This window comes from Peromyscus leucopus, chromosome 23 (assembly GCF_004664715.2).
Source record: "Peromyscus leucopus breed LL Stock chromosome 23, UCI_PerLeu_2.1, whole genome shotgun sequence".
Taxonomy (NCBI): domain Eukaryota; kingdom Metazoa; phylum Chordata; class Mammalia; order Rodentia; family Cricetidae; genus Peromyscus; species Peromyscus leucopus.
The window spans coordinates 44,681,322-44,706,562 of record NC_051082.1 but is presented as its reverse complement, the minus strand read 5'-3'; the positions used below and the strand labels follow the sequence as shown (position 1 = coordinate 44,706,562).

At 45.3% G+C, this 25,241-nt stretch overlaps 1 protein-coding gene across 1 annotated transcript; it reads left to right on the top strand.

Moving 5' to 3' along the window:
* Positions 1 to 331: 331 nt before the first annotated feature.
* On the top strand, positions 332 to 23,695 carry Ccz1 (CCZ1 homolog, vacuolar protein trafficking and biogenesis associated). The gene is made up of 15 exons (XM_028890292.2): positions 332 to 531; positions 1,335 to 1,432; positions 1,542 to 1,635; positions 3,292 to 3,369; positions 3,739 to 3,786; positions 4,588 to 4,671; positions 7,488 to 7,663; positions 10,705 to 10,786; positions 13,822 to 13,883; positions 14,167 to 14,278; positions 19,173 to 19,206; positions 19,810 to 19,927; positions 21,004 to 21,162; positions 21,564 to 21,691; positions 23,361 to 23,695. Exons 1-15 carry the CDS (start codon positions 418 to 420, stop codon positions 23,414 to 23,416), a joined length of 1,443 nt encoding a protein of 480 aa, XP_028746125.1. The 5' UTR covers positions 332 to 417; the 3' UTR covers positions 23,417 to 23,695.
* The last annotated feature ends 1,546 nt before the right edge of the window (positions 23,696 to 25,241 follow it).

Genomic DNA, 25,241 nt, shown 5'->3' with positions numbered 1-25,241 from the left:
CTTTTAATACCAGCACTCAGGAGACAGAGGCAGGAGGATCTCTGTGAGTTCGAGGCCAGCCTCTTCTACGGAGTGAGTTCCGGGACAGCCATGGCTATATAGGGAAACCCTGTCTTAAAAACAAAAACAAAAACAAAAAACCATCCACTGTTACATTTTTCTTGAAATTCATGGTCTTCGCCTTTAGCCATGATAGGCATCCAAGAGCCAATAAAATGAGAAACCTTACAGCCCTGAAATACGCGGGAACCGGGTCTACCCGGACGTACCAGAATAGGACGGGGCACGGCAGGTTCTTCTTCTGGGTCAGCAGCGACCTCTTCCGGGCCACGGCTGGGGAGGCGGAAGTGCGGTGTTCCCTAAGGCTGCCGTCTGAGCGGGCGGAGGGGAGGCTCCCGACGTGGGGGCCGGGCCGGCATGGCTGCAGCGGCGGCCGGGACGGGGACCTGGGCGGCCCAGGAAAAGCAGTTCCCGCCGGCGCTGCTGAGCTTCTTCATCTATAACCCACGCTTCGGGCCGCGCGAGGGAGAGGTACGCCGGGGGGCTGCGGAGACCGAGGGGGCCCGGGCGGGGGCCCGGCGGTCGGTGTCAGCGCTCGGGGGCCGCGGGGAGCGCCCTCCGCCCCGACCGAGCCTGCTTCGTGCCGGGAGGGATGTGTCCCCGGGACTTGACAACGCAGGCCGCCGGTGCTGTCAGTGAAGGTCCTTCAGTTTAATCCCTCCGCCCGCCTGGAATGTCTTTCCCTCGGAGTCAATTCCGGGCCATTAAAATTGAACTTGTCTTCTCTCTTGAAAAGTCTGTGATTGCGAAGGTGGGACCAGATTGGTGGACCATAGCTCCCCAAAGAGGAAAAAACAAAAACCGAAACCAACCAAACTTGGAAGAGCCTCAGAAAGTTAATCTTTTCTTCTACCCCCAAAAATGTATTGTTACAAGAGTTTTTGTTTGCTCGGAGTTGAGCGTGGTGACTTCCTCAAAGGATCTCCCCGAGCTGTGTTTTGTTGTAAGCAAATCACAGTCCTATTTAGAGGCTGTCAGTCCAAGTGCTTTTGAACCGACTTGGTTTAACTGGACGATCTGTATTCCTGCACCCGTGCATACCAGCATCTTCCTCGAGAGGGTTGGTGACACGTGGAAAGAATCCGGGATTTTCATGAACCTCATCTTGTACTGCTGATGAAATGTGATTGATTTGATGAATATCACAATTGTAACACTGATGGATTTCTAAAGACATTTTTAGGTTTTGTCCTTAGCCTCTGTGATGGGAGAAGTGGATGTTAAACTCATAAATGCTGACATTAATGCTGTGTTTCTGTTTCTTACTGCTCTAGGAAGAAAATAAAATTTTGTTTTATCATCCAAATGAAGTAGAAAAGAATGAAAAAATTAGAAATGTTGGATTATGTGAAGCAATTGTACAGTTTACAAGGTACTTCTTTATGTGTTTTTTTGTTTGTTTGTTATTTGTAGATTGGTGAATTCTTTCGGCTTACACTAGGGTTGTTCCAACCATGTTTCTAAAACATTTTTTCCCCTAGGACTTTCAGCCCATCGAAACCTGCAAAATCTTTACACACACAGAAGAATAGACAGTTCTTCAATGAACCAGAGGAAAATTTCTGGATGGTCATGGTAAATATATGTAAATATACAGTCATAGTAAAGTTCTGGGGATTTGTATCCTTAGGAATCACAGTAAAATTGGTTGCAAGTTAAAAATCAAAATTTCTATTCAGAATGAGTTCCAGGACAGTCAGGACTACATGCAGAAACACTGTCTCAAAAAAAAAAAAAAAGAAAGAGAGAGAGAGAGAAAGAGAGAGAGAGAGAAAGAAAGAAAGAAAGAAAGAAAGAAAGAAAGAAAGAAAGAAAGAAAGAAAGAAAGAAAGGAGCTTTCTGTTGACAGATGGAGCTCAGTAGTAGGTGCTGCCTGCCAGGCATAGGCCCCTGCTGAGTTCTGGAATAGACACTACAAACAAAAGTAACTTTGTGTCTAGTGGTATAACATGTTGAATGATTTTTGTGTATTTGTGGGAGTGACGGTGAGCATGTGTGCGTTTACTCATTTTTTTTGAGAGGAATGGGAGACAGGGTTTCTCTGTGTAACAGCTCTGACTATCCTGGAACTCACTTTGTAGACCCGACTGACCTTGAACTCACAGAGATCCACCTGCCTCTGCCTCCCGAATGTTGGGATTAAAGGCCTGTGTGTATGTTTATGGGTGCACGTGTCAGCCTCGGGTGCCGTTCCGTGTTCCTCGGGAGCCCACCTGGTTTTCTGAGCAAGGTCTCTTACAAAGATCCGAGGCTGGCCAGCTGTGCCAATCTAGCTGGCCAGCAAGCTCCAGGGCCATCTGTCTCTGCCTCCCTAACGCTGGAACCATGCCACCATATCCCACTTTTTAAAAACTCATTCATTTATTATTATTATTTATTATTTATTTATTTGGAGGCAGGATCTCACTGTGTAGCCCTGGCTGGCTTGGAGCTCTCTTTATAGACCAGACTGGCCTCTAATTCATAGCGATCCACCTGCCTCTGCCTCCTGAGTGCTAAAAATGCCCCACTCTTACATGGGTGCTAGGGATCAAACTCAAGCCCTCGTGTCATCCCCCAGCTCTCTCGATTATTTTCTTCATGTATATTTTTTATTATATTTATTGATTTACTTTTGCAGGGGAGGTGTGCCATAGCACATGTATGGATCTCTATTTTTTTATTATATTACTTTGGCAGGGGAGGTATGCTGTAGCACATGTGTGGATCTATTTTTTTTTTTTTTTTTGTTATATTTATTTATTTACTTTGGCAGGGGAGGTGTGCCGTAGCACAGGTGTGGAAGTCAGAAGGCCACTTGAGAGTGTTTTTTTTTTTTTTTTTTTTGAGACATGGTTTCTCTGTGTAGCTTTGTGCCTTTCCTGGAACTCACTTGGTAGACCAGGCTGACCTCGAACTCACAGAGATCCGCCTGGCTCTGCCTCCTTAGTGCTGGGATTAAAGGTGTGCGCCACCACCGCCCGCTAGAGTGTTTATTCTCTCCTTCCACCATGTGGCCCTAGGGACTAAATTCCAGGTCAGCAGCCTTTTCGACAAGTGCCTTTAAGTGCTGAGCCGTCTTGATGGCTCTTGTTTATCTGTAGTTTGCAGCTGGAGCTGGAACCCAAGCCTATGCTGGGCAAACATTCCACCACTGAGCTATATTCCCAGCCTCAGATTTTAAAACTTAGGAGAAAGTTTAAAACATACAGTCATATCATTATATAATTTCCTTTTTATCAAACTTCCTAGGTTGTTCGGAATCCTATCATCGAAAAGCAAAGTAAAGATGGCAAGCCAGTCGTGGAATACCAAGAGGAGGAACTGTTGGTAATGTGCAGCTTCTGTTCCCGTGCTTTTAGGAAAATGCACTCCTGGATATGTCGAGTAACTTACATTTAACTAGATAGCTTTTAAGAGCCTTCTTGGGGTTCATAGCAAAGTTTTACGTTCATTGCTTACTTTAACATAATCTTCTAAAAATACTTAAGTGCCCTGTCTTATTAACGCCTTCCACTGGTCATCTGTGTGTGAAGCCCTTCTAAAAGCGGCTTATTGGTTTGTAAATTTGAATTTAAATGCCTGTAATTTCAGCATACAACTACCGTAGGACCAAGTGTATAATAATCATGTGATTTGCCGAGAATTGTCCCGTTGCTGTGTCCTGGATCCAGTGAGATGCTGTTTTCTTGTTTGTAGGACAAGGTGTACAGTTCAGTGCTACAGCAGTGCTATAGCATGTACAAGGTAAGCGTGGCTTCCGCATCTGCACTGCCTGCGGGAAGGACATCAGGTAGCTGGGGAGAAAGAGCAGATGAAGGACAGGCATTACAGACACTGTTGTAAAAGAATTTATATTTATGTTGTTGAAATTAAAATATAATTACAATAATTTCTCCTTTCCTTTCCTCCCTCCAGGCCCTCCCACATACCCCCCCCCAGTCCATTCTCTCACGGTCTCTTCCTCTTTAATCATATGTATATATGTTTGTATATATATGTATTACATACATATGTAACCTAAATGCACACATATATAACCTAAATAAATAAATATATATGTGTTTTTATATATATATATATAAACCTGCTCAGTCTATATAATGTTACTTGTATGTACACGCTTTCAGAGCTGACCACTTGGTATTGGATAGCCGTCTGGTGGGGGAGACTGTTTCTCCTGCTCTCAACATTCCTTAGTTGCCTACAGTTTGTAATCTGGGTTGAGGCCCTTCCGTGAGAATTCTCCCTTCCATGCTAGCACATCTACATCTACGAGGTGTTATCCTCGCTCAGGTCTTGTGTAGGCAGCCATGTGGATGAGATTCCAGGGTGTAGCTTCTCTGACATTTCTAGGAGATATAAGTTATGTATAATTTATAATTTATAATAATTTGTAAGTTATTTCTCACAAATACTGTCTATGCTCAAAAGGACCTGGAGGGTGTTAACGGAGCTAGTTAAAAGGTGAAAAAGAAGAGCCTATTCCCCGAGACGTTGTGTAGCCAGGACATTGATTTTACTTTCCACCCTGTTTTACACCATTAGCTTTTTAATGGGACATTTCTGAAAGCCATGGAAGATGGAGGTGTCAAGCTTCTGAAAGAAAGATTGGAGAAGTTCTTCCATCGGGTAAGTGTCCCGAATTTTATTTATAACTTTAACAGTATGCAAACCCATCTTGAAAGAGATGCCATTGGTGATATGAGCCAGTGGCTGAGCACTTAGCTGGTTTGGATGAGAACCTTGGTTGATCTCCGACACCAGAGGGGTTATGGAGCAATATAGAGGCAGGCAAATTTGTTTTTTATTTATTTTATAATTAATATAATATAGTAAATATAATAATATAATATAATATAATATAATATAATATAATATAATATAATATAATATAATATAATATAATATATAGTGCATTGGTGTTTTGCCTACATGTATATCTATGTGAGGGTGCCAGATGCCCTGGAACTGGAGTTACAGATATACATGAGCTGCCATGTGGGTGCTGGGAATTGAACTTGGGTCCTCTGGGAGAGTAGCCAGTGCTCTTAACCACTGAGCCTTCTTTCCAGGCCCAATTTACTTTGTATATCTTAAAATGTATGTATGTGTATGTGTGTGTGTGGGTAGGTGCACATGAGTGCAGTGCTCATAGAGGTCAGAAGAGGATGTCCGATTCCTTGGAGCTGGAGTTCCAGGCAGTTGTGAGCTTTCCCCCCAGGATCCTGGGAACTAAACTCCACTCCTCTGTAGAGCAGTGTGAGCTCTTACCCACTGAGCCATCTTCCCAACCTCCAAATTTGTTTCTTTAGATTTAAAACCCAGACCTTGAATGTGGCAAAGAACCTGAGAATTGTTATGGGAAATCCAGAGCAGTGAGGAGCTCCTCAGGCCTGTAACCTAGCCTGTTGGAACAGAGCACCTGCCGCCATCCCAGGCTCCTGGAGCAGCTTCCAGACATGATTCAGCTTAATCTTGTCCTCCCTGCGTCTGTGTATGTGCAGGGAGGCTTACTTCAAAAGCATTCTTACTGTGTGGTGGGTTAGCTGGTTAGAAAAATTAAACCAGTTACCAGAGCACACTTTTATTACACACACACTCTCTCTCCCTCTCCCTCTCTCTCTCTCTTTCTCTCTCTCTCCTTTCTTTTTCATTTATTTATTTAATTTGAGGCAGGATCTTACTGGTTAGCCTATACTGACCTCAGATTCATAGTACAGTAATCCTCCTGTCTTAGCATCCCAAAGTGCTGGGATTAGAAATGTGAATTGTCACACCCAGCTTGTGTTGGTTCTGTTGTCCTAACAGGCCTCGTGTGTACCAATTCAAGGAAAAGGGCTTTGGCTGGTGTGGTGGTTTGAATAAGAATGGCCCCCATAGGCTCATAGATTTGAATGCTTAGTCATCAGGGAGTGGCACTATTTGAAAGGATTAGGAGGTGTGGCCTTGTTGGAGTAGGAGTGACTTTGCTGGAGGAGGTGTGTGTCTGGGGAGGGCTTCAGGGTTTCACAAGCCCAAGCCAGTCCAGGTGGTTCTCTCTTCCTCCTGCCATGGATCCAGATATAGAGCTGTCAGCTCCCTCTCCAGCACCATGTCTGCCTACCTGCTGCCATGCTTCCGCCAGAATGACAGTGGACTCAACCTCGGAAACTGTAAGCCAGCCCCAGTTAAATGTTTTCCTTTTTAAGAGTTGCCATGGTCATGGTGTCTCTTCACAGTAATAGAGCACTGACTAACACAGCTGTGACACAGTTCAGTCACATGAATGTAATGTGTCCCAAGTGATGATACCTCTAAATAGTTACCAGTCTCTTTCACCGTACTTGGGTTTTGCTTCACTTGCCCCGACCTCTGTCAAATTCAGTTTATGTTCAAGTAATAATTCTCAGTTTATTTTCTCCCTAAAATACCTCTTGTTTTAGTTTCTGTTCTGTTGCTGTGAAGAGACACCATGACCAAGGCAATTTATAAAAGAAAGTATCTAACTGGGGGCTCCCTTACAGTTCCAGAGGGTGAGCCCCTGACCATCATGGTGGGAAGCATGGCAACAGGCTGGCAGGCATGGAGCTGGAGCAGTAGATGAGAACTTACATCTGATTTATAAGCAGCAGGCAAAGAGAAGGAGTGACTGGGTGTGGCTGGGGTTTTGAAGCCTCAAGGCCTAACCCCAGTGACAGGTGCCCTCCATCAAGGCCACACCTCCCAATCCTCAAAACTGTCCCATCGACTAAGGACCTGAGCCATGGAGGCCTTTCTCATTCAAACCACCACATCTCTCACACCTGTTTTTGTATTGTCACTTATTACTGTTTGTGTGCATGCCGCCTAGGGTTGATTCTGCGTGTCTTTCCCAATTGCTTTCCATCTTACGCATTGAATCAAGGTCTCTCCCAGAGGCTACCATATCAGTAAGTCTAGCTGGCCAGCCTGCTCCAGGGTCCCCTGTCTCTGCCTGTCCCCTCATGCTCGCCTGGCTTTCCATGTGGGTGCTGGGATCTGAACTCCAGTCCTGCTTGTGTGGCAAGTGCTTTATCTCTGAGCCATCTGGAAGCATTTCTCATGGTAATGTAATAAGTCACTCTGGTGCCATCTGTCTCAGTCCCTGTTCTTGTCTTCATTACTATCCTGTTATGAGTCAACTGTTGGCCTGACTAATGCTCTTCAGAATGCATTGTGTCCATGGTTCTATCACATGGATTCTTAAGGAACTTAATCCTAAGAGATGAAACGTACCAAGTCAACAGTGAGCTTTTAACTTTTATATTTCAAAGTTGGCATTGATTTAAAATCCAGTCGCTCTTGACTTGCTGCTTGTTAGACTTGTCATTGAGCTGTTTGTCAGTGTATGCCTGGGCCATACCTAGCAGCCTATCGTGAGATTATTTCTGGTGATGAGCACGGTCTTGAGTGTGCTGTTGTTAACCTTGTGTCTATTTTCCCCACAGTATTTGCAGACCCTGCATTTGCAGTCATGTGACCTCCTTGATATTTTTGGTGGAATCAGCTTCTTCCCATTGGATAAAATGACTTACTTGAAAATCCAGTCCTTTATTAACAGAATGGAAGAAAGCCTAAGTGTAGTCAAATACACTGCGTTCCTTTACAACGACCAGCTCATCTGGTAGGTAACACCCTGTGGCCTGGCCTGTCAGAGCCGAGGTCAGAGTAATAAACACAACAGCAATTGATGAGGCTGTCTGTCACACAGGAAATGGACACTAGCAGGGAAATTCTGTGTAGGAATTGTCAGATTGGAAGACCTACTTAGCACAAAGCTGGAGTGATAAACAATTAAAATTACCAAGCAGAGGAGCTTCAGACTAGAGCCAGGACTGAGGCGATGTCTCAGTGGTTGGTCACAGCCCTTTGCTATACAAGTGTGAGGACCAGAGTTCAGATCCCCAGAACCCACACGAATGCAGGGGGTGTGGTGTCCGAAGGCAGAGACGGGGCTCTCCAGAGCAAGCTAGCTAGCTAGTTTAGAGAGAGCCTGCCTCAGTGAATGAAGTAGAGAGCGACTGAGGATTCCTGGTGTTACCCTGCGACCTCCGTATCTCAGTGCATACACTCCCATGCACACCTACACATGTGCACCTGCATACATACCATACACACTCCTACACATAAACATACATGGATAGTGAAAAACAGGTGGAAGAGGGGTAGGAGCAGGAGGAGGGAGCTGTTCTCCAATGACTTAGTGTCCCCCCCAGTGACAGACAGTCAGGGTGACAGATAAAAGGCCACTTAGCATTGAAGTAATGACAGCAGAGAGCTGCACACAAATAAACAGAAGCCAGTTCGATAGAGTGTAAGTACCACGTGTGCACAAATGAATTGCTGAGATTTAAGCTAGAGAAAAAAGTCTCTGGGTTTTTATTATTACTGTGTGATGCATGTGTGGGCGCATGCACGTGGAGGTCAGAGGACAGCCTATGAAGTTGGTTCTCCTTCCAGTGTTGTGTGGTCCTGGGGCTCAGACTTCGGTCATCAGGTTGCATAGCAAGTACCCTTCCTTACCCACCGAGCTGTCCTGGGCCTGGCGGGCGCTTCATTGTGTTTCTGGTCACTTTATTTTATTTTATTTTATTTATTTTTTTTTTTTTTTTCGAGACAGGGTTTCTCTGTGTAGCTTTGCGCTTTTCCTGACTCACTTGGTAGCCAGCTGGCTCGAACTCACAGAGATCCGCTGCTCTGCTCAAGTGCTGGGATTAAGGCGTCGCCACCACCGCCCGGCACTTTATTTTATTTTTTAAGATAGGGTCGCACTATATAGCTCAAGCTGGTATGTAGTTTGTGATCCTCCTGCCTCAGCCCTCATCCCCAGTGCTTACATATGTCTCAAAAGGAAAGTCGTATCTCGATTTTGATTTTATTTTCTCCTTCCTCTTTTTCATCTCAGTTACTTCTGCAAAAGATAACTATTGTAGCTGTCCATGTGGTTGATTTGGAAATTCTACCACCTACCAGCCTTCTGTGGGTCAGCGCTGCTATGCAAGAAGCAAAGACTTTGACCCCTTTTCCCTTCTTTGCACAGAACATCTATTTCTGCTCCAGGACCCCTAGAGTTTTTCTTTTCTTTCTTTCTTTCTTTCTTTCTTTCTTTCTTTTTTTCTTTCTTTCTTTCTTTCTTTCTTTCTTTCTTTCTTTCTTTCTTTCTTTCTTTCTTCCTTCCTTCCTTCCTTCCTTCCTTCCTCCCTCCCTCCCTCCCTCCCTCCCTCCCTCCCTCCCTCCCTCCCTCCCTCCCTCTCTCTCTCTCTTTCTTTCTTTCTTTCTTTCTTTTTTTTCAGAGCTGAGGACCGAACCCAGGGCCTTGCACTTGCTAGGCAAGAACTCTACCACTGAGCTAAATCCCCAAGCCCTTGCTTTCATTTTTTAACATTTATCTTTATTTTATTTATCTGATTCAAGTAGGCTGGCTGGCCAGTGAGTCCCAGGATGCTTCTGTCTCCACCCCCCAGCACTTGGTTGCAGGCGTGCATGTCACACTTAGCTCAGGTCACACTTAGCTCTTTACGTGGGTGCTGAGGTCCAAATTCAGGTCCTCATGCTAGTGTGGCAAGCACTTTACTGCCAAGCCATGTCCCCAGCCCCTCTTGCACTTTGTATGTGGTCAGGACTCATGAGAATTGAATCCTGAAGGCAGAGGGTAGTGTGGGAGATGACCCGGTGCACTATCTAAGTGAAGGCGTGCAGGACGGGGCAGCAGCTGTTTGCAGGGAAGGCCAGAGCTCATTCTAACACGACAGGAAATGGAAGAGGCATTTATGCTGTTCTCCCAGGACTTTTCAGTTTCCTTGTTTCTCTCCTGTCCCCAAACAACAACAAACACCTCTTCACAGGTGGATGTCTGTCACTTCCCAGCATTTTCCCTGATTCCTGCCTCATTTGAAATGACATGATTTGCCTGAAGTAAAATCCACATATATTTCTGATATTATGGTTCTCAGTATTTTCCAGAATCCACATTCACTGTGTAGGCCAGGGTGCCAAGATGTGTGCTACTAGAATGAAGCGTGTGGTTCCTCCTGTTCCCTAAGTAACCCTTTGTGGGTTTCAGCCCGAAAGTCAGGTCTATTGGACTTAAAAAAAATAGTGCACACACATCTCTCCATCCACCATTGGTTCCAGACCCAGGTCACCCGGCTTGCACAGCAAATGCCTTTTCCTGCTGAGCCTTCTCGCTGGCCCCGCTGGGGCTTTTGTTTCAAGTCTTCTTTAAAATATAGAACTGTGGAGCAGCAGCTGCCGGCAGGTCAGCATGCAGTGCTAGTGCCAGCACTTGGTTTGCGTTTCCTTCCTGAATTTCCCAGCTGGAGGACAGGGGTCTCTGTTTGCCTTTGGTTTGAGACAAGGTCTCATGTAGTGTGGCCTGGCCTTGAACTCTAACTCCCAAAGGATACTTTGATCCTTCTGCCTTAACTTCTTGAGTGCTGGGATTACAGGTGTGCACCAGCATGCCCATTTTGCTTGGTTGGTTTTAATGCAGTGCTGGGGTGGATCCCAGGGCTTCATGCAATCTAGGCAAGCGCTCTCCTATCTTAACTACACCCCCGGCTCAGCATCTTCATATAATGTAAAGACAAAAAGGAGCATTACTGTAGAGCAGGGAAGTCAGAAGACCAATTCCAAACTGTAACCAGTGTTTTCCTGATGTTTCAGGAGTGGATTAGAACAAGATGACATGAGGATTTTGTACAAATATCTCACCACCTCACTGTTCCCCAGGCACATCGAACCCGAGGTATGATTGCATTCTACAGATGAAGATGTGCGCATAGTGGACGGGAGGTGGAGGTGGGTGCAGTAAGATGGGCACAGGACTCTTCTGAGCTGCTTCATGTTGGTATATGAAACTCAGGGATATTTAGCTGCGTATTGGTCGGTCACGGTCACATAAGAAACCACGTATGTCATCTTTTCTGTGGTTTGTTGTGTTCAAAGGCAGTAGGTGGAGCAATTCCTGGGTTAGAGAGAAAACTGGGTCCTGGATAGGGTCAGAGAACTCTGAAGTGCCAGGGGTCTGTGAGAGCCCTGGTTGAGTCTGCAGCATCTTCGTCTCCACTGTGAGTGGGTGACTTACTGCCTGACTTGCTCTGTCACAGTGGTACTTCATTTCCCAGCTTTCCACAGAGAACATTAAGCACTAGTGTTCTCCCCAACGTATCCTTTTATAGTTTAATTAGGTTGAAAGTGAAAAGTGCTCACCACCCATAACATCATTATTTTTGCTTGCTCTGTCCTTTTGCAAGCTCTTTTTTCGCCCTCATCCCACCATCTGTTGCCAGTGTTTAAGGCCTTGACTTGAAACAATGGAAAAACCTCTCTGATAAACTCAAGGAGAGGCACGTGGCTCACTAGCAGAGTACTTGCTTGCATACACAAGGCCCTGGGTTCCAGTCTCATCACTTCAAGAAAACAAACATTGAAAGAGAGGTTTGAGGAGAGCCTCACCCAGAACGTAGCTCTTTTCCAGTCAGGTCAGACACAGTTGTTGAGTACTTACTGTGCACCAGCGGTGTTCTCATTGCCCACCATATCTGCATGCCTCATGACTCCTGTAGTAATCTCAAGAGTTGGTTACACTGTTTAACAGGAGGTTGCTCAGGCTTAGGGGACATCAGCACTCTGTCAGGTGTCACTGACAGGACACCTGAGGAAAACAGCTCTGTTGGGGAGAGCTTGATTTGTCAGTCTCAGAGGTTTCAAAGGTTGGCTGCTTGCATGTGGCAGAGGCTGCCTACCTCAGGGTGGAGAAGCAAGGAGAAAGCAACCAAGGATAGATATATCCTTCCAGGGTATGCCTAGTGACCTACTTCCTCCAATAAGAACCCATCTCAAATAGTCCATTCAATTTTGAATTCATCAATGGATTTTGCCATCAATGAGCTTGGCATCCACAAGGTACAGTCACCTGTTAGTAGCACCACCAGCTGAGGACCAGTCCCTTAACACACAAATCATTGAGGGACATTCTAGATTCAAACCATATAGTTTTCCATCAAGAATGTGGCAAAGCCAGGACTACTCTGTCAGATCTCAAAGCCTTGCTTGTAAGCACATCCCTCAAGGAATTGCTTCTGATACTTGCCATCCTCTGATAGCATGGTGCCACAACAGAAGACTATCCAGTACTTGATTACATGCCTTAAGAACAGTGTGTGTAATGTGGAAAGCTACAACACAGCAGGGAAGTTTGAATTTGTACATCTGAGAGCTTCTCTCATAGATTAGTATTGGGCCATGCATTTTCACCACTGGGTATACTATACATTGGGGATATTTTGAGGTCATATGTTGTCTTAGTTAAGCTTTCTATTACTGTGAAGAGACACCATGACCATGGTAACTCTTGTAAAGGAAAACATGGGTGGCTTACAGTTCAGAGGTGTAGTCCATTATCATCATGGTGGGGCATGGTGGCATGCAGGCAGACATGGTGCTGGAGAAGGAGCTGAGAATTCTGTCTTTGATCCTCAAGCAACAGGAAGTGAACTGAGACACTGGGCATAGCTTGAGCATATGAGACCTCAAAGCCCACCCCCACAGTGACACACTTCCTCCGACAAGGCCACACTTACTCCAACAAAGCCACACTTCCTAATAGTGCCAATCCCTGTGAGCTTATGGGGGCCAATGACATTCAAACTATTACATATGTTAAAACCAGAAAAGCACCAAACATTTTTCAAAATGTATTTAGTTTTATATATATGGGAATTTTGCCAGCACCGTTGTCTGTGTGTCATGTGCGTACAGTGCCCAAAGGGGCCAGAAGAGGACACTGGATCCTCTGGGACTGGAGTTACAGATGGCTGTGAGCTCTCAACGTGGATGCTGAGACTCAAACCCAGTGCTCTTAACTGTGAACCATCCCTCCAGCTCTTGAAACAATATTTTTCAGCAAGACCAAAGCATGATAAGTACAGATCTTTGAGGAAACTTGGTGTCCTGGATGAGGACAGATACTTTGACCCCAGACAAGCCTGGTGTTGACTTCTGCCACTGATGTTTAGAAGCACTTCTGTAACTTTGAGTTCCCACATGCAGGAAGTGGACAGGAGACAGTCTCCATGGGGTAGTGTGGAAAGACATTAAGAACCTTAGGCCTCATGGAAATTTCAGTTATTCTTGAATTAGTTTGTGGATTTAGGCTTAGATGGAGTTACATTATCACTGTCCTGGTTAAAATTAGGTAGCTCTTCATGTACTTTGTAGTAGTTTTACTATATTGTCTTTCAAATTTTCAGACATGCTGTGTCCGTATGGTGTGTGTATTAGCCACACCCACAAGCACTGCTGCTTTTTCTGCTTTCCCTAGAACCCCAAACTGTTTCCTCCTGGCTTCATGTTCTTTTTCCATTGTTGTATTATTGCTAATACTGTTCTCCTTGCCATCTTCCAGCTCTCCCATCCTTCACCCTCCCTTCCTCAGGGTTCCCTGAGCCTTAGAGGAAGTGGCAGAAGGCTGGTACAGATGACCTGCTCTGTCACTGACCACTCAGTCACTTACTCCCAGCACGCTGACAGTTAGCAGGTCCCTGCATTAACCATTGCCACTGCAAACAGCCCTGGTCAGGCCTTAGAGCAGCACAGTGCTGTGGGCGTACACAGGAACTTAAGAATGTAGTTGGCTTTTTTTTTACCTAGGTGGAGAGGAATACAGGAAAGTGATATAGCAAAATGGCATGATGAGACCAACTTGCAGATAGGAATTCTGTTTGTCAAACTGTGAAAGTAAAGAAATCTAATTGTTCTCAACATTTGTTATGCTTGCAGTTGGCAGGAAGGGATTCCCCAATAAGGGCAGAGATGCCAGGAAATCTTCAACACTATGGAAGGTAGGACTTTCGTTGTTTGGTTTACGGTATTGGGTTTCATTATCTCTTCTGGTAAAGATAAAATCATGAGCATTAAATTGCCCTACCAGCAATAATCCGGAAAGGAACTTCTATTGTTTCCAGTGACATTAAACTGTTTCTTTATTGTGTTCTGATTTGGTGTTTACCGAATGGCATCTAGCATCAACAAAACATTGCTATCCATTGACTAGGAATGTGTTCTGTTTATGTTTGTTTACAATTTACCTCATTGAGTTGAGTCATCTCTGTGTTTACTTTTAAGATTTCTTACTGGACCCTTGAACCTTAATGATCCAGAAGCAAAATGCAGATTCCCCAAAATTTTTGTAAATACAGATGACACTTATGAAGAGCTCCATTTAATTGTTTATAAGGTAACAACTGTTTTCCCTCCAGTGTTACAGATGAATACTAAAGCAAACCTCCTTTGCATGTGTAGACCAGCACCAGTTCAATCCTCTTAAATGTTTCTTGGAAAAGGTGTTGCAAGCTCTGATTTCTATAAAACTCAAAACGGGTGCTCTTCTGCAGTAGGAAGTTTGTTTTCAACCCTTTTAGGCAATTTTACTGCTAGTGAAAGAATTACTGGCTGAGGTGGGATATTCAAGCATTCAAAGTCCTGAGTGCCCACAGACCAAAGGCTGTGAGAGGTAATGCCATGGAGCACAAATGCCTCCCATCTGTCCACCACAGCCATACTTCAGTGAGTTCTGCTTTTGCTCAGAACGCTGAAGTTTTAGACTAATCGTAAGGACGGTTTTTTTTGTTTCATGATACTTCCTTGTGAGAACATGTGTGTATGTTAGGTCGAATTTTCTTTTCATTTTGGAATGAGGCTTCACTGTTTGCCCAGTCTGGTCTTCAACTCCTGGGCTCAAGCAGTCTTTACTTCTGCCTCCTGGTAGCTGGGACTGCAGGTGTATGCCACCATGCCTGGTTAGTGTTTCTCCCCCTCCTCCCCACCCCTCTCCCTCCCTAGTCAGTTGGGGTACAAGAAGGAAAACTGATCACAAGTCTATCTTCTTTCATATCTGAAACTATAGATGTATTTTAATTCAAAGGCTTAGAAATTATGTCCCAGGAACACAGGAAGAATGACATGGTTTGAGGGAATCCCATTGCTGTCTGGATAATGGAAAGATTAAAAGCAATGCCTGAGTCAGGTGGTGATAGCACTTGCCTTAACTCAGTACTTGGGAGGCAGAGGCAGGCAGCTCTCTGAGTTCAAGGCCAGCCTGGGCTACAGAGTGAGTTCCAGGACAGCCAGGGGCACACAGAGAAACCCTGTCTTGAAAACAAAAACAAAACAACAAAAAAAGCAATACCTGAGAGTAGAGAAGGCTCCAGTCTAGAAGCCAAGCAGGAAGGTCATGAGTTCGAGGTCAGCTTAGCATTTAGAGTGTGAGCATTGTGTGTATCCCCCTGCCCCTGCCAAAAATACAAAACAAAACAAACACATTATAGTAATCTCAATTTAATTGAAATTATCACTTAAAAAAATTTTTTTTAATTGTGGCTGGCTGTGGTGGTGCATGCTTTGATCCCAGCACAGGGAGGCAGAGGCAGGTGAATCTCTGAGTTCGAAGCCAGCCTGGTCTACATAATGAGTTCCATTGTAGTTCCAATGTTCATAATATAGCCAGCCAGAGCGACATAACAAGACCCTGTCTCAAAAAAAAAAAAAAAAAAATTATTGTGATAAAGTATACACTGTTAACACCATCTCTTTCAAGAACTCTTTGTCCTTTATATAGTAACTCTCCATTTCACCACCCTGAAAATATAGTTTTTAAAAATTTTTTATTAAAAAAAAGTTTTTTATTTATGTGTGCGTGTGTGTATGCATATGTGTGTGCGTGTGTGTACACATGCAAGGGTACTTGTGGAAGCATCAGGACTCCTAGAGCTGGAGTTAGAGGCAGTTGTGGGCCACACAGGGGTGTTGGGAACTGAATTCTAACCTTTGCAAGAGCAGCTAATGCTTTTAATGACTGAACCATCTCTCCAGTCACACTGAAAATATAACTTTTGATAGATGAAATTCATTAGAAGGGTCAAGGTAAGTTGGCCCATCCTGGGTAAAATAATAAGATACAGTTATGGAAGGAAGTAGCTCAGTGTTGTTTTCCTAGCACACACAAAGCCCTGGTGTCTTATAACTGAAGTTTTCCTGGTCCCGCCCAGCTCTCTCGGTCCCTTGGTACTGCAGCTGCTCAGACCCAAATGAACACGCAGAGGCTTATATTAATTATGAACTGTGGCCTAAAGAGCTCGCTTGCTAGCTTTTACATCTTAAATTAACCCATTTCTATAAATCTATACTTTGCCATGTGGCTCATGGCTTACTGGTATCTTTACATCTTGCTTCTTATGGTGGCAGCTGGCAGTGTCTCTCTGCTCTTTCTCCTTCCTCTCTCTCTAGTTAGAATGTCCTGCCAAACCTTATTCTGCCTCGCCATTGGCCAAACAGCTTTATTTATCAACCAGTCAGAGCAACACATATTCACAGCACACAGAATGACGTCACCCATCAGTGTCTCAGTCAGTGTGTCTATTGCTGTCATAAAACACCAAGTAAATTGAGGAGGAAAGGATTTATTTTAGTTTACAGTTCCATAGCACAGTCCATCCTGCAGGGAAGTCAGGGCAGGAGCTGATGCTGAGGCCATGGAGGGTGCTGCTTACTTGCTTGCTCCTTACAACTTTCTCAGGCTACTTTCTTATAGAACCAAGGGCCACCAGTGAGGGGTGGCACCATCCACCATGGCCTGGGCCTCCCATATCAGTCACTAAACAAGACTTGCCCACAGGCCAGTGTATGGAGGCATTTTCTTTTTCTCCCCCTTCCCCAGTATCAGAGCTTTATTAGGAGGGGGGCGGGACAGAAGAGAGCGTGGCCAGGCCCGGAGGAGAGAGCAGAAGAGTTTTGTTGTTGTTGTTGTTTTTGTTTTTTGTTTTTAAAAGGCATTTTCTTAATTCTGGTTCCTTCTCAAATAACTCTAGCTTGTGCCAAGTTGACGTAAAGCTAGCCAGCACACACCTGGGTTCCATCTCTAGTACTATTTAAACATACTCCACACCACACCACCTAAAATTTATGGCAGATAAGATTGGAAAAAAGGGGATGGATTAATTCTACAGGGAGAGGAGAATGGTAAAGGAACTATGAGAAAATGCTTCATTCAGAGGGACACAGGTTTCCAGATTGGAAAGACCCCATGAATGTCTGCTACAGTGATAGGAAAGCACCTCATCTGACCCAACACTGAGGCTTTGATATTGTTGTTGATAATGATGACAATGACAGTGATAATGTTAGTTTTTTGGTGCCAGGTAGCAAACCCAGGTCTCGTGATGTTAGACAAGTACCCTTCCACTGAGCGGTGTCCCAGCCCACCATAGGTTTCTTTATTAAACCAAACCAATCACAGATGAGACTGAGAGTTGGACAAACTTGGTAGAGTCTCTGCACCCCTGCATTTTCTCAGTCTAGGGCACAGCTGTGTGCAGCAGCCTGAGGAGAGTGACCAAGAGAACCCCGGGAATCCACACCAGTGGGTCTGGCCTGGAGCAGGAATAAGCAGACTTTAAAGCAGCAAGTGAGCAGGAGCAAGTCTGTGGTCTGTCAAGCTAAAGTCCTCTGAGTGCTCTGGGACAAGGGTTCTGAACTCTCACTGAGCCGGGTGCAATATTCTTAACTGGATTTCCACTTCCAGGCTCTGTCTGTAGTTGAAGTTGTGATGTTGGCATGTGTTATATAGAGTCCTTATCTTTTTAAATAGCCTTTGGGGATGTAATTCACCCATTTAAGGTAGTCAGGGATCAACTCAGTGGCCTCTAGTTACAATGTTCAGGAGTCCCCAGGACTATCTTTACCTTGGACACCAACTGCTTTTGGGGGTGTCTCCAAGATCACCTTTAAGGTCATTAGTTCATGAGAAAAACAGAACCCTGAAAAGCCTCTTTGCTCCTAGGTATAGCTTGTTAGTGAGTGAGCAGAGATGGAAGTCGGTCCAGGGCTACAGAGTGGTTGAGGGCACTTGCTGAACAAGAGTGAGGACCTGGATTCAGACCTCAGCACCAACAGGATGAGCCAGGCCTGGTCTCACATGCACCTGTATCTCCAGCTCTGGAGAGTGTGGGGGAGTTCTGAGAAAGGAGGGTCGCTAGGGCTTGCTAGATGCCAGGTTAGTTGAAAAACAACAAAAACCTGTGAGCTCCAGGTTTAGGAAAGGACTCTGCCTCAAAGGAATAAGGCAGAGATGATGGATGCCTTCCTTTAGTCTTCATGCAGGTGCACACACACACACACACACACACACACACTCACACTCACTCACGCGCACAGAGACCAGAGCTGCCAGATCCCCGAGGCTGCAGTTTTGTGAATTGCCCAGCTTGGTTCTAGAAACTAAGCTCGGGTCCTGTGCAAGGGCAGCGCATTCTCTTCACTGCGAGGCCTCTCTTCAGCCCGTTTGGTTTCTTTTTTGAGACATGGTCTCTTGTAGCTCAGGCTGACCTTGAATTTTCTGTGTAACTGAGACTGCCCTTGAACTCCTGATCCTCCTGCCCTGGTCTTCTGAGTACTGGGATTATAAGTATGTACACCACACTTGGCAGTTTTAGTTTTATTTATGGTCTTGGTTGCTGTCATAACTGTAATTATTTGGTAGAATAAAAGGAGGCAAGATTGTAGCAACATGTCTCTTTTAAGTTTTTTTTTTTTTTTTTAATGGAGATTGTCAAGTGTACACAGAGAGACTAGAACAATGAAATCCCAGGCACCCATCAAAGTTGAATTAATAAGATGCTAATCTTCTTATTGTTTGTGTTTTGAGACAGGGTTTCTCTGTGTAGCCCTGGCTGTCCTGCAACTCACTCTGTAGGCCAGGCTGGCCTCGAACTCAGAGAGATCTGCCCACCTCTGCCTCCTGAGTGCTGGGATTAAACGCTTGTGCCACCACTGCCCAGCTTCAGATGCCAGTCTTTTGTCTGTTCATTGTTTTGTTTTGAGAGCATTTTAAATTATGCCACTTCATTTGTAAATCCTTTGTGTCCTTGACTGATGAGGCCATGCACGGTAGCATACCAAACAGGCCACCCCTCCTTCATATTAGCCTCTGCTCAGCCCGCCTCCCGACGGCTCTGGGTGATAGAGCAGCGTCTTCTTACAGTGGATTTGTTGAAATAGCCAAGCTCCCATAGCTGCTCACAGTCCCTGCTCCTCCTCTCTGTACCAGTTGTAACCTCTGCTTTGTCTTTCCGCAGGCCATGAGCGCAGCTGTATGCTTTATGATCGATGGTAGGTGCCCTCGTGGGTCTGCGTGCACCCTACTGGGTCAGCTCTCTGCAGTGGGCTGGGTTCTGTCCTAAATGATCAAGCCATGGAGAGGCTGTTTTAATCACTGCTCCCCACTTGGAACCTCTGTCACCTTCATTGACCCGGTTACATTTGAAGTCCTCCTCACTGACCAGCAGTAGACCAATGCCTCCCTGTGCTTCCTGACTGGTGGGTGGCAGTGGGGCCTGCCCTCGAAGGACTCAAGGTTAAGTGAGGGATGTTTGAGATGATTCAGACAGCAGGCGACTCCGAGTGCTGTGTCACGTGTGTTAAAGAAAGACTTGACCTTTAGGTGTTTCTGGGGAGGCAGCGAGTTTGCCACTGCTTAAGGTCTATGAAGCCTCCCCTCTAGTGAAAAGGCTTCTGTTTTCATGTTAACTATCACCATCTCTACCTTTCCTATTTCTGTTCAATTCGGGAGGAAGGGGCATCTGACTGTCTGTGTCTCATTTAGTTGATCAGTCAGTGTTTCATTGGAATCCTGTCAAGTGTGGAACAGTAATGAGTAGGAACTGTTGGGCACAGAGTACTGTAGCGCTGAGTGCTGTTCCTTACCCCCTGCAGCCTCCACGCAGCTGACGCTGGAGTTTTGCCGAAGGTTGGACAGCATCGTCGGGCCTCAGCTTACAGTGCTGGCCTCTGACATCTGTGAGCAGTTTAATATCAACAAGAGAATATCTGGGTTTGTATCTGTGTCACTTTACTGTTGTACACCAACTGCTGTGGTCAGGTGGCAGTGGCTTCACTGAAGCGTGGGGCAGTGTTAACACGGCAGCATCCACCTGTGGTGTCTCTAGGAAAGGGAGAGGTATGTCCCCATCTGGATTTCATCTTACTTCAGTGGAAGAGGCTGTTGCCGCTCAATATAGCTTTCACTGGGGATAGTGGGAAGTTGAACTTACACAGTGAGCTGCAGTCCCATGGCTGACTACTTCGTGGGACACACATTCATTCCCAGCACTGGAGATAAATGAAATGTTAGTCTCCTAAACTGAGGTCAGCAGAGGTCAGTTCTGCCACAGACTGGGAGTAAATAAGTCGGACTTCATAGACAGTATACTTTCATTTAGACAATCACATAACAGGGAAAATATTTTGTTAAAGAAGTAGACCAGCTTTCTGGAAAATTCTATTGTATTAGATATTACATGTTATTATTAGATGGAGCATTGGTTACTGCTGAGACCTTTTCATACTTTTTTTAAAGATTTATTTATTTTATGGATATGGTGCTCTATCTACATGTGCACCTGCATCCCAGAAGGGGCATCAGATCCCACTATAGATGGCTGTGAGCTGCCATGTGGTTGCTAGGAATTGAACTCAGGACCTCCAGAAGAGCAAGCCAGTGCTCTTAACTGCTTAGCCATCTCTCCAGACCCCACTGAGATTCTTGAGTTGAACACCCAGCCATTGAAAATACAAGACCTTTATATAGTTGGTTAATTACATTTGTTTATTGTGTGTGTCTAGGTCAGGGGATGGTTTGCAGGAGTCGGTTCTCTCCTTCCATCACGTGGGTCCTGGGTCCCAACTCAGGTCTTCAGGCTTGGTGGCAAGTGCCTTTCCCTTCTGAGTCACCATGCCAGCCCTGCCACACAGTTTTAGTCCAGGAATATTGTGTTCAAGGGGTTCTCTTGGGTTTTGTTTGTTTGTTGAGACAAGGTCACATGTCCTTCTACAGTTTTAAAGTTTTCACACTGTGGCTGTGAAATTATTCTTTCAAATTGTTACCATCTCAATGCCATGTTTGGACAGGTCTGAAAAAGAACCCCAGTTTAAGTTCATCTACTTCAACCACATGAATTTAGCAGAGAAAAGTACAATTCACATGAGGAAAACACCCAGTGTGTCTCTCACATCTGTGCATCCAGACCTAATGAAGATTCTGGGTGACATCAACAGTGACTTTACCAGGTAATTCTAGCAGCTCCTCAAAGTAGCTGTTGTCTTTCTGAGAATAGACTTGAAAGGAATTGTATTTATTTTTTATTTGTTTATAAGTTTCACTCTATAGCCTAGATGGCTACAGAGTGATTCCTCTGCCTCAGCCTTCCCAGGGCTGGGATTATAGATATATGCCAGCATGCCCAGCCAATTAATCTCTTTTGGACCAAGTGATGCAGAGCCCCTGAAAAGGGCGCAGGCTCGACTCACTTGTGGGTGCTGGTTCCACGCCACACAAAATTGCCTTTCATTCACACATAATTCCTTGATGTTTATAACGACAGCTTAGTGCCGTTTCTTGTTTTGAATTCTTTTTCTCCTCACAGTCGAGCTGTGTATATAAAACTATCCCATCTGAAACTTTCTTACAGAGCAGATGAAGATGAAGAAATCATTGTGAAAGCCATGAGCGATTACTGGGTTGTTGGGAAGAAGTCTGATCAGCGGGAACTGTATGTGATTCTGAATCAAAAAAACGCAAACCTGATCGAAGTCAATGGTAAATAGGATTTGGTATTTCAATTTTAATGCCACCGATATTTCAAAATTATCTTTTCCCTGTATTAAGAAACATTATAGAACCTGCACATGGTGGGGCACACCTGTAGTCCCAGCACTCAGGAGGCTGAGGCAGAAGCATCAGGAGGTCAGTATCATCTCAGCTACATAGTGAGTTTGTGGTCAGACTGGGTGGACTACATGTGACCATCTCAAAAAAAACCCAGTAGGGCCTGTGAAACGGCTCAGTGGGTACAGGGACATGCTGCCAAGCTGGGTGACATGAGTTTGTCCCAGACATACAAGTTGTCCTCTGACCTCCACACATGTGCTATGGCACACACATGCACGCCCACACCCATGTCCTCACATACACACACACAAATGAGTATGAAGTATTAACTTTAACAGTGCCTTAAAAGAAAACTGATTTCGTGTTGGGTGATGGTGGCTCACGCCGTTAACCCCAGCACTTGGGAGGCAGAGGCAGGCGGATCTCTGGATTCAAGGCCAGTCTGGTCTTGGAAAAAAAAAGCCGATTGTTTTCTGAAGTGCTACAAAAAGGAAAGTAAATCAACAAACAGCCCACAGCCGTACACACTGTGCAGAGGTCCCTTTATATGTCCTGTGATAAGAACAAGTCTCTCCAACCAGGCTGCCAGATTGACGTGGCCGTCACCGTCTGTACACATGAGCAGAAGAATGCAGACGGTTTTCCCTGCGTCCCATCAAGGTGGGCCGGGGCTGGCTCTGCACAGTGTGACCCCGCAGCTGCTCTGGACAGTGAATGCTGTCCGGGAGAAAGGGTGTGCGGGCCTCTGCTGCTCGGCCGTAGACTGGCACCGCCAGCAGCGCAGGCAGGGGACAGATCCCGTTAAGCACACTGTGAAGGAGATCGAGGGTCTTCCATCTTTTCTTTTGTCTGTTTGTTTTGAGGTTTTTGTTTTGTTTTTTTGAGACAAGCTCTCCTGTCGGGGTGGCCTGAAAGTTGCTATGTAGACCAGTCTGACCTTGAACTTGAAACCGTCCTCCTGCCTTTCTCCTAAAGGTTGTGATTACAGAAGCCTCACCGTGCCCAGCCTTAGGACATTTTATACCTATATTTGCATTAATATTTGTGTACAAGAAAAGCATCAGCTAGTGCGTACCTGAGATAAACACAGGGATTTAGAGGGGTAGGCTTGTAGCTCAGTGGCACTACCTAGCATACTCAAGGCTTTGGGCTCCATTCTTAGCACCACAGGAGTTAAGATGAAGTGGAAGTGTAGTAATCAAGGTCATTATCTCTGTGGACTGCTGGACTTCCATCTCAAGGTTGTAGCCAGTTACTGTGCACCCCATCAGCTTCTGAAGAGCCTCACACCTCCAGTGCCCTGACCCACGGGTATCTCAGGCACTCCTCAAACCCCTTCTTTCAGATCCGAAGAATGGGGTTTCTGGTGGGTTGGGAAACAAGGTCTCGGGAGTTTGCCAGTTCCTCCGAATGCCTTCTCTACTGGTTAATGTGTTTGTTATGGCTGCTTACGCCTCTGGAATTTAAAATCAAAATTAATGCCGACTCACTTATTACCTAACTTTATCCCAAAGAACTGAAGGTGCTGATCAAACCATCCAACCTTTAAGGAAAGAAGCTGTGTTCCTTGACACACTGTTTTCTGGTCTTTCTGCAGAAGAGGTGAAAAAACTCTGCGCCACACAGTTCAATAACATCTTCTTCTTGGATTGACTCTGAAGGCTCACCAGCGCCCGCCTCTGTGAAACCTCGGCAAACCTTTGTTACCATCACAACTTACCGTCATGGCTGCGTTAGCGACAATAGCAGAGCAGTACCCGCTCTGAAAAGTCAGATTTCTACTTGGTCCGATGATTCCCTGAGGTTTGTAGATGTTCAATATTTATGTGGAATTAATTCAAGGTAGTCAGCTGAATATCATTCCGTTCTTCTGACATTATGTGGATATTTTACTGGGAAATAAGACTAATAAATTGTTAAAGTTTTTAAAAATTCTGGTTTCCTGTTGAGTCTTCTGTTGCTGGTTTTTTGACTGCACTGGCCAGTGGGGCTCAAAACTCACGGTCAGGGCCAGAGACACAGCTCAGCCATTAAGAGCACTGGCCACTCTGGCAGAGGATGTAGGTTCAGTTCTCACCACCGACGCTGGGTGACTCACAGCCTCCTCTAACTCAAGCTGAGCTCTAGGACAGTGGTTCTCAGCCTTGTTCCTCAGGTTGTAGTAACCCCAAACATAAAATTATTTTCATTGTTGCCGGGCAGTGGTGGTGCACCCCTTTAATCCCAGCACTCGGGAGGCAGAGCCAGGCGGATCTCTGTGAGTTCAAGGCCAGCCTGGTCTACAGAGCGAGATCCAGGACAGGCACCAAAACTACACAGAGAAACCCTGTCTCAAAAAAACAAAACAAAAAAATTTTCGTTGCTACTTCATAACTGTAATTTTGCTGTTGTTCTGAATCATAATGTAAATATTTATATGCAGGATATCTGATATGTGACCCCTGTGAAAGGGTCACTCAACCTATAGGTTGAGAACCACTGTTCTAGGGGCTCTCATGCCCTCTTTTGGTCTCCTTGGGCACCTGTACTCAGATGTACACATGTGCACACATACAATTAAAAATAAAAATCTGGCCGGGCGGTGGTGGCGCACGCCTTTAATCCCAGCACTCGGGAGGCAGAGCCAGGCGGATCTCTGTGAGTTCGAGGCCAGCCTGGGCTACCAAGTGAGCTCCAGGAAAGGCGCAAAGCTACACAGAGAAACCCTGTCTCGAAAAACCAAAAAAAAAATAAATAAAAAAAAATAAAAATCTGCCGGGCGGTGGTGGTGCACGCCTTTAATTCCAGCACTCAGGAGGCAGAGGCAGGTGGATCTCTGTGAGTTTGAGGCCAGCCTGGTCTACAGAGCGAGATCCAGGACAGGCACCAAAACTACACAGAGAAACCCTGTCTCGAAAAAAAAAAAAAAATTCTTAAAAAACCAACAACAACAACAACAACTAACAGTCAGTATTCTGACAGTGTGGGATGCTCAGCGTTAGGGTCTGCCTGTTCACGAGAGGAGAGCAGTGAGGTGCTGATACGATCACCCCCAGCGGTCTAACCAGAACCTGTCCCTCTTTGTCACGAGGCCCTCCTAAGAGCCACAACACCCTGTATCTCTTCAAAGCTGAGGTGAAATATGGCGGAATTTTACTTAAGTCTATTTCAGTGATCCGGACAGCCCAGGGTCTGGAGAAAATTAGCTGAGGGGTCTGAAGAGCACAGTATTTCCCAGACCCCCAAGCAACTCTGCAGTCCGCTTGCCGTAACCGCCATGAACCTATTGCATTAGGGGAAGGAAGCAGCTTCATCAGTTTGCATTGGCTTTCACTGCTCCTCGGTTCAAAATAATTCACAGTTTCCATCATGATTTTTTTCTCTGCCAGTGCCTAACTTAAGAATTTGGCTTTTCTGTGTGTGTCCCCTGAAGAGGTCATAGTTGTCGGTGATGTGTTCTTTGGAGTTGCATGTGTTTGCTCCAGCAAACAGAAATTGA

Excerpts from the sequence above, each read along its gene's own strand:
- Ccz1 (XM_028890292.2), top strand. The coding sequence starts at position 418 with ATGGCTGCAGCGGCGGCCGGGACGGGGACCTGGGCGGCCCAGGAAAAG. Across the intron at positions 21,163-21,563 it reads ATCAACAGTGACTTTACCAG|AGCAGATGAAGATGAAGAAA; the intron begins GTAATTCTAGCA and ends ACTTTCTTACAG. Across the intron at positions 21,692-23,360 it reads AAACCTGATCGAAGTCAATG|AAGAGGTGAAAAAACTCTGC; the intron begins GTAAATAGGATT and ends GTCTTTCTGCAG.